This window comes from Parus major, chromosome 15, assembly GCF_001522545.3.
Source record: "Parus major isolate Abel chromosome 15, Parus_major1.1, whole genome shotgun sequence".
Classification (NCBI taxonomy): Eukaryota; Metazoa; Chordata; class Aves; order Passeriformes; family Paridae; genus Parus; species Parus major.
The window spans coordinates 6712969-6724641 of record NC_031784.1 but is presented as its reverse complement, the minus strand read 5'-3'; the positions used below and the strand labels follow the sequence as shown (position 1 = coordinate 6724641).

The window sequence follows — 11673 nt, the reverse complement described above, 5'->3', positions numbered from 1 at the left end:
GTAGACTGAAGGCTTGTGCTCTTAGGTGCAAATGGTTCATTATGGTCTTTTTCAGACTGTGCTGATGAGAGGAATCATTCTTCATTGATGAGAAATCCTGCATTTTCTTCTCTGGGAGAACACAGCTTTGTTCCTTTCCTCCATTTAATAATGCACAATTTATCAGGCTAAATTGGTGAGCCTGGTAGCAAGTGATTCAAATCAACTTCAGTGGCTATGAGCAATCACATGTACTTGAAGAAACCCACTTATACCACTTTCAGTAAAACCTGAGGAAAGCTGGCTATGAATGCAGTACCATATCCTCTTAATGCTCAAGAAAACCCATTTAAATGAACTTCTAATGGCTGATTGGGACTTCTATAATGAAACCATAAAGAAACAGCTCCTTCCTTCAGGCTGGGTAGGCCAAGTGCCTCCATGGCTCTCTTGTTAGCTGTGGGTAGGAAAAATAAATGGAAGGAAGCACAACTGTGCTGTGGGCACAGAAAGGCTTTCCTAGGGTTGACACTCTGAGCCTCACCAAGAAGGGCACAAGGTACTGTCACCTGCATCTCCTGATACTGCAAGAAACAATTGATCAGACTGTGACCACTGTGCTCTGAAGAGCTGCTCAGACCTTCCCCTACACAAAGCACAAACTGTCTCCAGTCTACAAACCCCCCTATTTCTCTGCTGGGAGAAACGTAATTTCTATGTCTCCCCATATCTTAAGTTAGCCCAGCATTTTAAGCCTGCCCAAAACTGGAGAGGTAGCATAGGCTGAGGGTGTGGAAGGAGAGGAGAAGTCAGTCCCTGTCAACCCCTGTGTTCTGCTCCTTCCTGTCTTTGGGAGCATCCAGCAGGGATGGTCAGCAGGGAGCTGCTGTGCCCCACAGCCTATTGTAGCATGCAGCAGACTCCCACACTCAGCAAAATGGGAAACAAATGGGCACAAACCTTTCAAAAACATTTACAGGCCAGCCACCCACCTCCCATTCAGAGCAAGAGGACCCTAATGGGGAAACACCTCTTTGTTCTATGAAGAAGAGCTACTGTTCCCTCTCCATCCCTACAGACTCATCAGGCTTCTGATGCCTCCCAGGTGCTCCTGTTCTGGGAAGACTGGCCCTTGCCAGCACCTGGTGGGCTTTGGTTTGCCAGCACTGTGTCTGCAGGCAGCTGGCAGTGGGATCTGAAAGCCTGGGCTGCAGCATGAGCCTCATCCAGAGCCTGGCTTTCCTCAGCCCTCCCTGGGCAACAGGCACCAGCCCTGGTGTTCCTGAGGACTTGCATCACCCTGCTGGAGATGTGGGTGGTCATCAGAATGGGGATGGGGCATGCTGGGGCCCTCGAGCTGGAAAGGCCATGGGTGCCTCTGGAAAATGGGGACTGTCCTTCCATTGCTGCTTTTGTAGTAGCAACTGCTGCGCGGAGATAAAAGCTTTTGTTTGCCTTTTCTCTCCTACATTCCTAATCTCCCTCTGTGCTGGTCTCCCCTATAGTCCATCAAGCACTTTTAATCTCTAATTGCATATGACTGATGAGCCTGAACTCCATACACAGCGTTGCCAAGAACCACTTTTTCGGAGCCTGCTTTAGCTCTTTAGGCCAGTCATAACACACTGCAGGACCATTAAGAGTTTATAGTTTGTATACATAACACCCTGGGAGTACCAAAGGGTGGTTTATCCAAACAGAAAAGAATTGAGATGAATGAATGCAGAAATGACTTTTGGCCAGGAAATACTTTAATTTTAATTAGGGGGGAAGGGGGCGAGAGAGGAATGAAGAGGCTTTCTTCTCTCACAAAAGACAAGACTAATGAGTTTACAGCTGCAGGCGCTGACCTTGGAGCATCCCATATAATGCTAGTGCTGAAATGTTTGGATGTGATGTTAGACCCGATAACCTTGCTTCTAAAAGGAAGAAATAAATGGAAATGGCTGAATGAGGAGGGATTCATTTCATGGGGATGTACAGACATATTTATTTATTTTTCCCCCTCTTGCATTCCTGTTCAACTGCCTTTGGTGACACAGCCGTTCACCCAGCAGCTGAGCTTCATACGGGCCTCATCCCTTCTGCAGGGAAAAGAAGTCTGTTATGGCAATTTCCCCATATTTAGGACTGTCCCTCATCCCAGAGCCTGTCTCACAAGCCCGCAGCTCTCTGGAGCCCATGGCTGGAGTGATCAGGGTACCAGAGGCCGGGGCAGCCCCATGCTCAGCAACCCGTGCATGAGGGAAGGTGCAGCTGGGGCTTCTGATGCAGTGGCTTGAAAAGGGCTGAAAGCCTGAGACTGTCCTTGTGCAAGGCTGTTGACACCTGCTCCAGCTGGTCCCTGCTTTGTGGCACTGGGCCGGCGCCGGTGCCCGCAGCACTTGCCTCATGGCTGTCTCCAGCCCAGGAGGCTCCTGGTCCTGCCCTGGCAGTGTCACAGCTCTGCTGTGCTGTCCTGGAGAGCAGCAAGAGCAGAGCACTGCCACTGGGCTGAGCTGACACCAGCTGCCTGTGGGGTGTTCCTGGGGCGTGTGCCAGGGCAGCAGGGATGTGTCCCTGGGCCTGCAGGGCTCTCCCAGCTGCCTGGGCACACAGCTGCAGGGGCATTCAGGGCTGATCGTGCACTTCCATCCCTTGGCAAAGCACGTGGCTCGCACGTCTTCCAAAACTGCAGAGCTGCCTCTCCCACCTCCCCACCCAGCCTGCTCCTTCTGGGCTGGGGACCTCAGCTGTACTCTCCCTGGAGCTTCCAGGCATCCTGGCCTCTCATTCCTCCTCCAAGCTCTTTCCGTGGCCCTGTGGAGCATCATCTGGCCCTGTGCATCCTCCCGTGGGTGCTGCCGTGCTACAGCCAGGGCGATTATTAAACTCTGAGTGTGAAGCTGCTGTGAGCTGCTGTGCCTGTGGAGCCAGCTTGGCCTCCAGGGAATCAACACCCTCTGCCCTGCGAGGTGGCAGCCAGACAGGCTGGAACAATAGTGCAAGTTAACGGAGCAAAACAACTGTCGGTGTTTCCTATTAAAAGTATTTTTATGATGTTGATTATTATTAATATTATATAGGGGCTGTAATTTTCTCCCGACTCACTCCAACATCTCACAAAATAAACAGTTGCTGTATTATCCCCTTGTAAATGAGACCACAGGATTGTAAACTTTAATTTGTTACTTTTGGCTGCTCTTAGGTTTGGCAGACAATTAAACCAATTCATTAGTTCACAGAGGCACATTTTTGGCCATGTCTGGCTGTGTGAAGTCATCCAGTGAACACATTTGAGGCGGGGTGTGGAAAAACCGTACTGTGCCCTTGCCACATGATCTGTCAGTAATGGTCCAAACAGGCCACTGTGGACTTTGCAGACCCAGGTGGGGGAAGGTCTCCTTGCTCCTGTGGCTCTGCTGTGCCCTGGGCACGGGTCATTGGCAGCCCAGTGCCCCTGTGTGCTGGCCAGAGAAGTGGCATTGATTCTGTATCTGACAGCAAAGTGGCTGTGTCGTGCCTGAGGCTTAACCTCTAAATTCTGCAGAGCTGGACTAGTGAAACTCCATAGGACATGGCAAAAAACGCTGAGCTCTTGGAAAGGCTAATCTGGCCGTGTGTGACCTCCAGAGCCAGCCCCAGCAGCTGAATTAATTCCTTCAATAGCTGGGCTGCTTTCGATCCCTGCTTTCCCAGCTGCAGACACATGGTTAACCTGCAGAGCCCCATGACAGCAGAGCATGGCTTTTAGCCTCTTCAGGGCCACCAGTGGTATGTGCTGGGAGTTAAGGTGGGTTTCTTTTAAATGGAAGCTGTAACAGTGTGTTTTATGGCACTACCACCTCCCCTGTCCAGAGTGGCTTAGTGCAAATCACCCCTCAGATGAGGTTCTCTTGTCAGACATTTTCCACTCTCTGTAGTTTCTTAGATGTCCATTAACAAACCAAAAATCTTGAATAATCTTAGTTTTGAAAAAAGCCCCATGAATTAATCCATTTTCCTTTGTTCCCTCCACAGGAGGAGGCTTTTTTATAACATTCAAAAAGGAAGGAAAGATTTTTAAATAATGAAACCTAAAAGCTTCCCCAAACTAGTTCCTCACCATTGTGTTTTTCACTAGCCAGCACTTTGAATTTGGATTTGCTGAGTTCTGCTTTGCAATTCCCTCTGAGTGATCCCACCACCGCCAGCATGTGTCGGGAGCATCGCTGGGCTCTGGCTCTCCATCAGCTGGAAATGCTGGAGAGAAGGGGAGGCTGTGGAAGGGAACAGAGCATTTTTGAAAAGCTGGTCACTTCCTTCAGTGTCTTGACTGGTTTTCCTGAAATAATAATATTAACAAAAGTGTTTCTGAAAAAGCAGTGAGCAAATGCTGCAGAAGAGCTAATTATGACTTTGTATATGATGGCAACTCCTCTGGAAAGCAGCTGCAGTAACCTGTCCGCCCCACTGAGCCACAGTGGTTTTCTTCCAGGGCTCCTCCTGTTGCTGGTGTGACTGAGGCTGGTGTGGGTGTGAGCTGGGCCCCATCTCCTTTGGGTGTCAAACACATCCTCTGCTCCTCAAACTGCTCTGGGGAGAGATGAAGGACTTCACCCTGCTGCGGGCAGCTGCACTTAGCTGCGTCAATTCCAATCACTAGCTGGAGGAGGAGGACGACGACGAGGAAGCTGGCTGGGTTTTGAGTCAAAAAATAAGGCCTGTGTTTTTCTCCTTTCAGCTATTTATCAAGGCTCGGTGCAAAGGGCCTGACACCCGGCCAGCAGAGCCCGCTGCTGTGATGTGTGTGACACACGAGCCGGTAATGAGGGACCTTCTGCTGAACGGCCAATTGAGCAGCCGCTGCCTCCAACAGCTTCATCTCGGAGGGACGGCGGGTGGATCTCTATTTTGACACATCCTCGCTGAATGAGGAAGAGAACAAGCAGAAAATGGCTGATGATAAATGCAGCAATTAGGGAAGCTTAATGGAGCAGAAGGTTTTTTGTGAGAAGACAAAGAAATTGCCGTGCCGACACCTGCAAGGAGGTCCCAGCCGCTGCGCAGGGAGCCTCCAGCTGTGCCGCAGCAGCAGGGGATGGGATGAGGGGAGCCGACCTTTTTACTTCACACACACATCCCTCAAAGGCTTCGGAAAAATATTTTCCAAGTTAAACTTCAAAACATCATTTGATTTTTCTTTTTGTCCATTATGTTCAGAAATGGGAGCCTGTAATTTAGGCCTGGTGTAGCCTTCCCCCACTCCTTGCTTTTTATTCAGTTTCACACAATACAGCGAGCGCACTGCTGGGAAAGGCATTTTCCTGACGAAGTATTGATCTTGGTGCTGTGAAAGAGCCGTGGCCTCAGCAGGGGGATGTCATCTTGCTGGACACAAGTGGACAAGAAGCAGATCCCCTGGACAATGCTGCTCACCCACAGTGATGCCCAGTTTGAGGCTGAGCCCATGACCGGCCCTGTTCCTCCCAAAGCACCTCATCTGAGCTAAGCCCTGGGCTACCAGCTCCACAAGATTTGAGCAAAAGTGCTAAATTTGTTTGCCCAAGCCCCATTTCTCATTATTTCCTTAGCTGGACTCTCCCCAAAGCCAACTGCCTATGCAAAGGGGCACCAAGAAGCACTGGGGAGAGCTCTGTAAGGGCTGTTGGCATGTGGACACCCAAATTTTGGTGACAGGCAATGCCATTTTGGCCTCCCACAAGACCATTACCAAAATCCCCCAACACTGCAACACAACTGTTTTCTTAAGACTGTGGCAAAAAGGAATTTCCTGAAAGAGGTAAGGGAAAGGTTTCTTTTTTTTCTTGCTTGGCACAAGCCAAGGAAAACACAAATCTTGTTTTCCCCTGTTGACGGTTTCTCGGCTCCAGCCTGAGCTGCACACCACTGATTTACCTCTGCTCTCATTCTGGCACTTGCTGGGCTGCCCGAAGCACAGCTGGTGTGTCTCGCTCTTCCCTAAGCTCTCAGGATATTGCATTCCTGACTAGTTGGCTTCTTATGCTTTCCCTCCTCTGGGTCTGGGCGGTGCTGGCATTGCAGGCCTGACAGTGGAAGCTCAGCCTGCTGCCGAGTCCTTGGGCTCCCCTGCATCAACCCCTCTGTTTGTCTAACTCCGGGTCACCAACAGCTAACTACATATTTATGGTATCTGTATAGGCTGGAAAGGACAAGTCCCATATGCTTTTTTTAGGCAATAAACCCAGCTTTTTAGGGAAGCACTAGATCTTTTTGCCAAGGAACAGTTAGTATTTTTGACAAGTGATCTGAGGATTTGTTACTGCTTTACAGACTGGCTTTTCCCCTCACTCCCTGATATCCTGGTTGTCTATTTTATTGACTGGGCCAAGAGTGACCCCATTAAATGAAGCTGGTGCACACATCTTAGATGGAGCCCCAGTGAGCACAAGGCATTTTGGACAAAAGGTAATGTAAGTGCAACCACCGGTCTCCCCCTTATGGCTTTCTGAATGTCTTTTTAACTACAGGTTACCTGAGGCAAGCAATGAACCTTCCAAATCCCATCTTCTTCCTCCCACCCACTGTCATTTGTTTGCTAAATTCCACCCTTTTTTGGTGACTGAGGGAAGTCTTTGGGGAGACAGCCAAAAGTAGAATAAAAATGGTGAAAAAGGCACAAAATGAAAGCTGAACAGTGGTAGAAAGACATAAAACCCAGGAAGTCCTTCTGTACCAGTTCTTTTAGCAGAAGGCAGCTCAGCTGGGGTGGCTTAAAGGGATAAGGCTGAATTAATTAGTTTCTCTGTTTAGGTAATAATACCATTAATCATGATGAACCATTTTGTGAGAAGGCTGATAATCGACACTGCACAATTCTGCAGGAATCCCACTGTAGTGCAGCATTATTGATGGGTCATCCTCCCAAGGTGTGAGAGCAATGACTCCTAATACAGTAAATGGCAAACCACTGATTTTCTTTTAATATTCAGACCACCACAACATCAGTCATGATGAATTCTTCTGGCACCAGGGTGGCTGCAATAAGCAATCCTTCAGGAATGCCAGGGGAGCATGGCATCGATTTAATGCTCATTTTTTAAGTCATACACAGACCAAATGCTTCCAAAGGGCCTGGCCCATTTTTGCATTTTTTTCTGACGTCTGCAATAACAACCTCCTTGCTCACACGTACCTGCATTAGAAACACGCAGCTATGCACTCTAACAGGGATTAGTGGGGCTCATTAATGCAGGTCCATGTCAGAGATGGTGTCAAACAAGATCCCATGTTGGACACTGGCACCAGAAGAATTACAATCCCCCTGAGCCAGCATTATGAATCTTTATGCCGAGTTCAACACGCTTTTCACATCCACCATGTGCTCCATGTTCCTCCAATTTCAGCTGGGAGAGCAGGTGCTGATTTTTAATGCCTATTTTGTTTTAAGCCTCCTTTCATCAGATTAAGGACCCTGCTATTTTATTTCATTTTATTTTTTCACGCTCAGTAATTTAGTCACACGCAAACTTAAACCCAGAAGCTGTAACATGCTGTTAAAGCACCGTCGCCCACCTCTCCGTCAGCCACGGAGCGCGAGGGGTTTGGGGCGCAGCTCCATCCCCCGCAGACGGCTCAGCCCACGGGAAAGGCTGGGGAAGCAAATGGGAAGTGGAGAGCGCTGGAGGCGACAACCTTCCCGTGGTGATGCCGGCAGCAGGGTCCCTCCACACGAGCTGCTGTACACAGGCTGTGTTTCCTTTGCTGTCCTTCTTTCCCCTGGCAGGAGATGCTGGACCAGCCACCCCGAGGTGGCCCCGCGCCGTGGGGTGGAGATGCTGCAGGTCTGGGGGCACTGCTCTGCCCCCCTCCCCAAACCCCCACCTCCAAAGCGTGTCATGGGCTGTGTTCCTTCTGCTGGGAAGGATTCACAGGCAAAACCAAATCCCTGTCCCAGCACCAGCCCCTTCCGCCAGCTGCCTCCTCCCAGCCGTCAATAAACCATTAGCCTCGAGTCAACAGCGCTGGCTACGACACACAAACACTCAACTGCCTTTTTCATCCAAAATCAATGTTGTATTTATCTTCATTGATCTACAAGGAAACTGAATGTTTAAAATTACAGGGGGTGCAGGGGGGAGGACGGGGAGGGGGGGAAACAAGAGTTACAGAGCCAAGAAAATAGTAGCGGATGGCTGAATTAACTAGAGAGAAAAAGCCCAGGATATATAAAACATGGACACTGAAAAATAAAATAAGGGAAGGGGGGATGGTACAGCAAGTAAAACATGGCAAAATTTACATATGGATGAAAAGTAAAATTGGAAATAAAAAATAAATCATGCCAAAAAGCAGTTCAAGGCAGAACCACACTGAAACAAACATTTGCTTATGGTCTTCATGTACTATAGATAATATATCAGAATTTCTTTTTTTTTTTTTTAATCAACCATTAGACTTTTTTTTTGCACTCCTAAAATTCTACTTTGTCTTGTATACAGATTCCAATAAGAACACTGCACAATTAGCACAAGGGGTCCACGGAAAATTGTCCTTGCTTGCCAGCGATCCTGCCCACAACACAAAAAAAGAGAAAAAAAAAGGAAAAAAAAAATAAGGAAAGGGTCTGCCGCATGGTACTGTGCCAGTTCCATCTGCTTTTGCCAGCTTGAAAAGTAGGAAACCAAAATTCCCTTCCAGGAGCGTGTGTCTTTCTCTTTCCTTGACGAACTGTCCCTTGTGTTTGTACAAAAAAATTCAGTCTCTCTTTTTTTTATTTTTTTTTTTTTTTGTTAAACACAAGCATCCTTCTTCCTTTTCACATGCCATTGCCATTCTGTCTCCAGAGTTGCGAGTTGGTTGTTTTTGGGTTGGTTGTTTTTTTTTTAAATTTTATTTTTATTTTTTAAAACCTTCCTCCCCCCAACATCCACTAAGACCTGCCTCCGAGTTCTTGCATAGTTGAAGTATATATGCCGTACTGAGCTTTCTGAGTGTGAATTTCTGACTGTGACAAGAGTATGAGTTGTAACCATGTTAACAAATAACCAGAGTGGTTCTAGAAACCATTTTTATAAAGTCTACCTATGTTAAGAATTTAATATTGGTGTACATTTATATTAACAGAATATTTACAGTTTGTTTTCTTTTTTTTTTGTTTAAAACAAGAAGTCAAAAAAAATTCCTCTTAAATTTCTGCATAATATAATAAGGCAAAAAACAAACAGTTTTGTACATTATTATTATTATTAATATTTTAATATATATCTGTAACTTCGGTTCCAAAGTACCAAGGTAAGTGATCAATTGGCCTCAGAAGGGAACCTCACAGTGGACTGTAAAACTACAGTATTTCCATAAATAATACTTTTAAGAAACCCTGGGTATTTTTTTCTTAAGGATCTGAGGCCTTCAAAATGCAAATTTAACTAAAAACAAAAGCAAAATTTCTTCTTTTTTTAAGTGAATAAAGAGCACAAAATTAAAAAAAATACAAATCCATTAAAAATGTTTCTCACATTTGGGAAAAAATGTACAAACTTGATATTCTTAACTCATTTTTTTTTAGCACAGAAACAAAAAACAAAACCAAAAATCAATACCTATATATTAAATTCCCATTCTCAGCAACCTTCTTGTTGGAAAGTCCCCAACCCCGTTATTTATGGAAATGTGCTTAACTTCTACAAATTTTACATTAAAAAAAAGTTTACAGCAGTGCATTTTGTAAAAGGTTTGTTGTTTTCTTTTTTTGTTGTTTTTTTCCTGTTTGTGTTTTTTTTGTTGTTGTTTGTTTGTTTGTTTGCTTGCTTGTTTTATGTACAGGTGAGTTTAAAATTCAATGTTGGGGACTATCGTGCCTCTACTTCTTTGGGGTTCCTAGAGGGGGAATAGTCCCTGGACTCAGAGTTTGTGAGTGGAGTAGTCCTGCGAGGGGAGGCAGGTCTGGTGCTGCTGGCTGGTACGAGAGGCGGCGGCGCGCTCAGCGCTGCGGTCGGCGGGTTCCTGTTCAAAATCCCGTTGTGCATGGCAGTGGATGGACTCAGTCTGGGGTAATGCATCCCGCTCAAATGAGGCATGAAGGATGGCACGTGTGCCAGGTGGCTTTCGATGGGGGACGAGTGCAAGTGGTGCATTCTGGCACGCTCAAGTTCTTCCCGTAAGTGCAAGCGCTCGCGCTCCTCCACTTGCCGCAACCGCTCCTGCTCTCGGCGGGCTTCCAGAAGGTTCTCGTGGTTGTAGTCGTGTGGTTCCCTGTCTCTGTAGGAACGCTCGTGGTCATAAAAGCCAGAGGTGGTAGGAAACCTATGGATAGGATCTGTCCGGAGCTGGAAGTCCATTCGACGGTGCAGGTCTAAGCTCCGGTAGGCATCTCGCAACGGGTCCCTCATCGGGTCCCAGGAAAATCCGGGATGCGGCAGCCTCTCTCTTCCTGACAAAGGGTTCATGCCTATGAGCGGGGTCATCATCCTGCTGCGGTCCAGGACATTCATGTTGTTCATCTGGTGCACGCTGCCCATGGAGATGGGCATGGAGGCAGCCATCGAGTGAGGCAATGATAATCCATGGAGAGTGGGCGGTGGGGGATGCTCCACTGACCGGGAGTGCTGGGAAGGCTCAGACCCAACCACTAGCACATCACTGTCTTCCTTTCTCTCCTCCTTGACTTTGATGTCATTCTTAATCTTCTGGAGGTCGCTGGGAAGCTCTGTCTTTCTCTCCATGTCCTTGCTCATTAGATTGGTAAGCTTCAGGCTCTCACTTAGTGCAGGTTTGCTGTATGGGGATACAGACTGGATTACTGGCTTTGTGTTGTCCTCAGAGGGTCTCTTATCATGGCTTGGAGTTTCCTTCACTGGGGAACGGCTCTCTTTGATCTTGTGTTCAGCTATGGGCGGCTCTCTCAGCCGGTCAGGGTGCTCTCGCTCGGGCTCCTTGGACCTCTCCCTGTCCCCGAGGCTGACCTGCCTGATGGGATCGCTGGAGCTCTGGCTGTTGCTGCGGATGAGATTGCTTATCTGGTGCGTCACTGGGGCTGATGCCGGCGAGGATCTGTTCGAATGTCTGTTTTTATCCATGAGGTCTCTGTAAAAACACAGAAGGTACATCCTTGGTTATGTGTGAACAAACACCTGTGATGTTGGGCATGCAAAGTGCTGTGCCCAGTTGTACACTTTGAGATTGCTCAGGAAAGGATTTGGAAAGCTCTACAAACATCAGCTACAGCTGTCATGCTATGCTAAGTGATATGCACTAGCTGCCTTTAAATACTTCAAAGACAAAAATAAGTTAAATGTTCACAAATGTCAGACTAAACTGGGGATGTGGCTGGAAGAATACTATATTCACCCTAAGACCATTTCACTGAGAAATGTAGGGAAAGAAGAATTCTAGACAGCTTCTATTTCTTTAAAAAAAGCTTATTGTTTGTTCATGTGGGCATCTTGCTGCCAGACAACGACCTTCTCAGCTGTAAAACTTGGGTTCTTCTCCTAAAACACAGATCCAGGCACACAAAACAGAAGCCTACAGAAATGTATGCAGGTCCTTCCCAGGTCAGCCTCATTGACTGGAATCAGCCATAAGGTGAAGCTGATTTTCCTATGGAACTGCAAGACTTCTTGTTGTTAGCAGTTCTCGCAGTAAGCCAGGTGCTTCAGGAGAAACATCCTTGAACCGGCCACTAAACTGAGCAACTGAGCTGTGTTTCAAGAGGACCTGCTGTGATAAACAAGGGGTCTGATGACAACATCC

General features: G+C 47.3%; 1 protein-coding gene across 14 annotated transcripts in view; it reads right to left on the bottom strand.

The window, feature by feature from the left end:
• Window positions 1–7973: 7973 nt before the first annotated feature.
• The window catches only part of FBRSL1 (fibrosin like 1), a 367873-nt gene continuing 364173 nt past the window's right edge, over window positions 7974–11673 (bottom strand). For all 14 annotated transcript variants that reach the window (XM_033518104.1, XM_033518111.1, XM_019008372.2 and 11 more), the window contains one exon: window positions 7974–11004. In XM_033518104.1, coding sequence (XP_033373995.1) covers window positions 9771–11004 — 1234 coding nt within the window. In that variant the 3' untranslated portion in view covers window positions 7974–9770. The remainder of the gene's footprint in view (window positions 11005–11673) is intronic.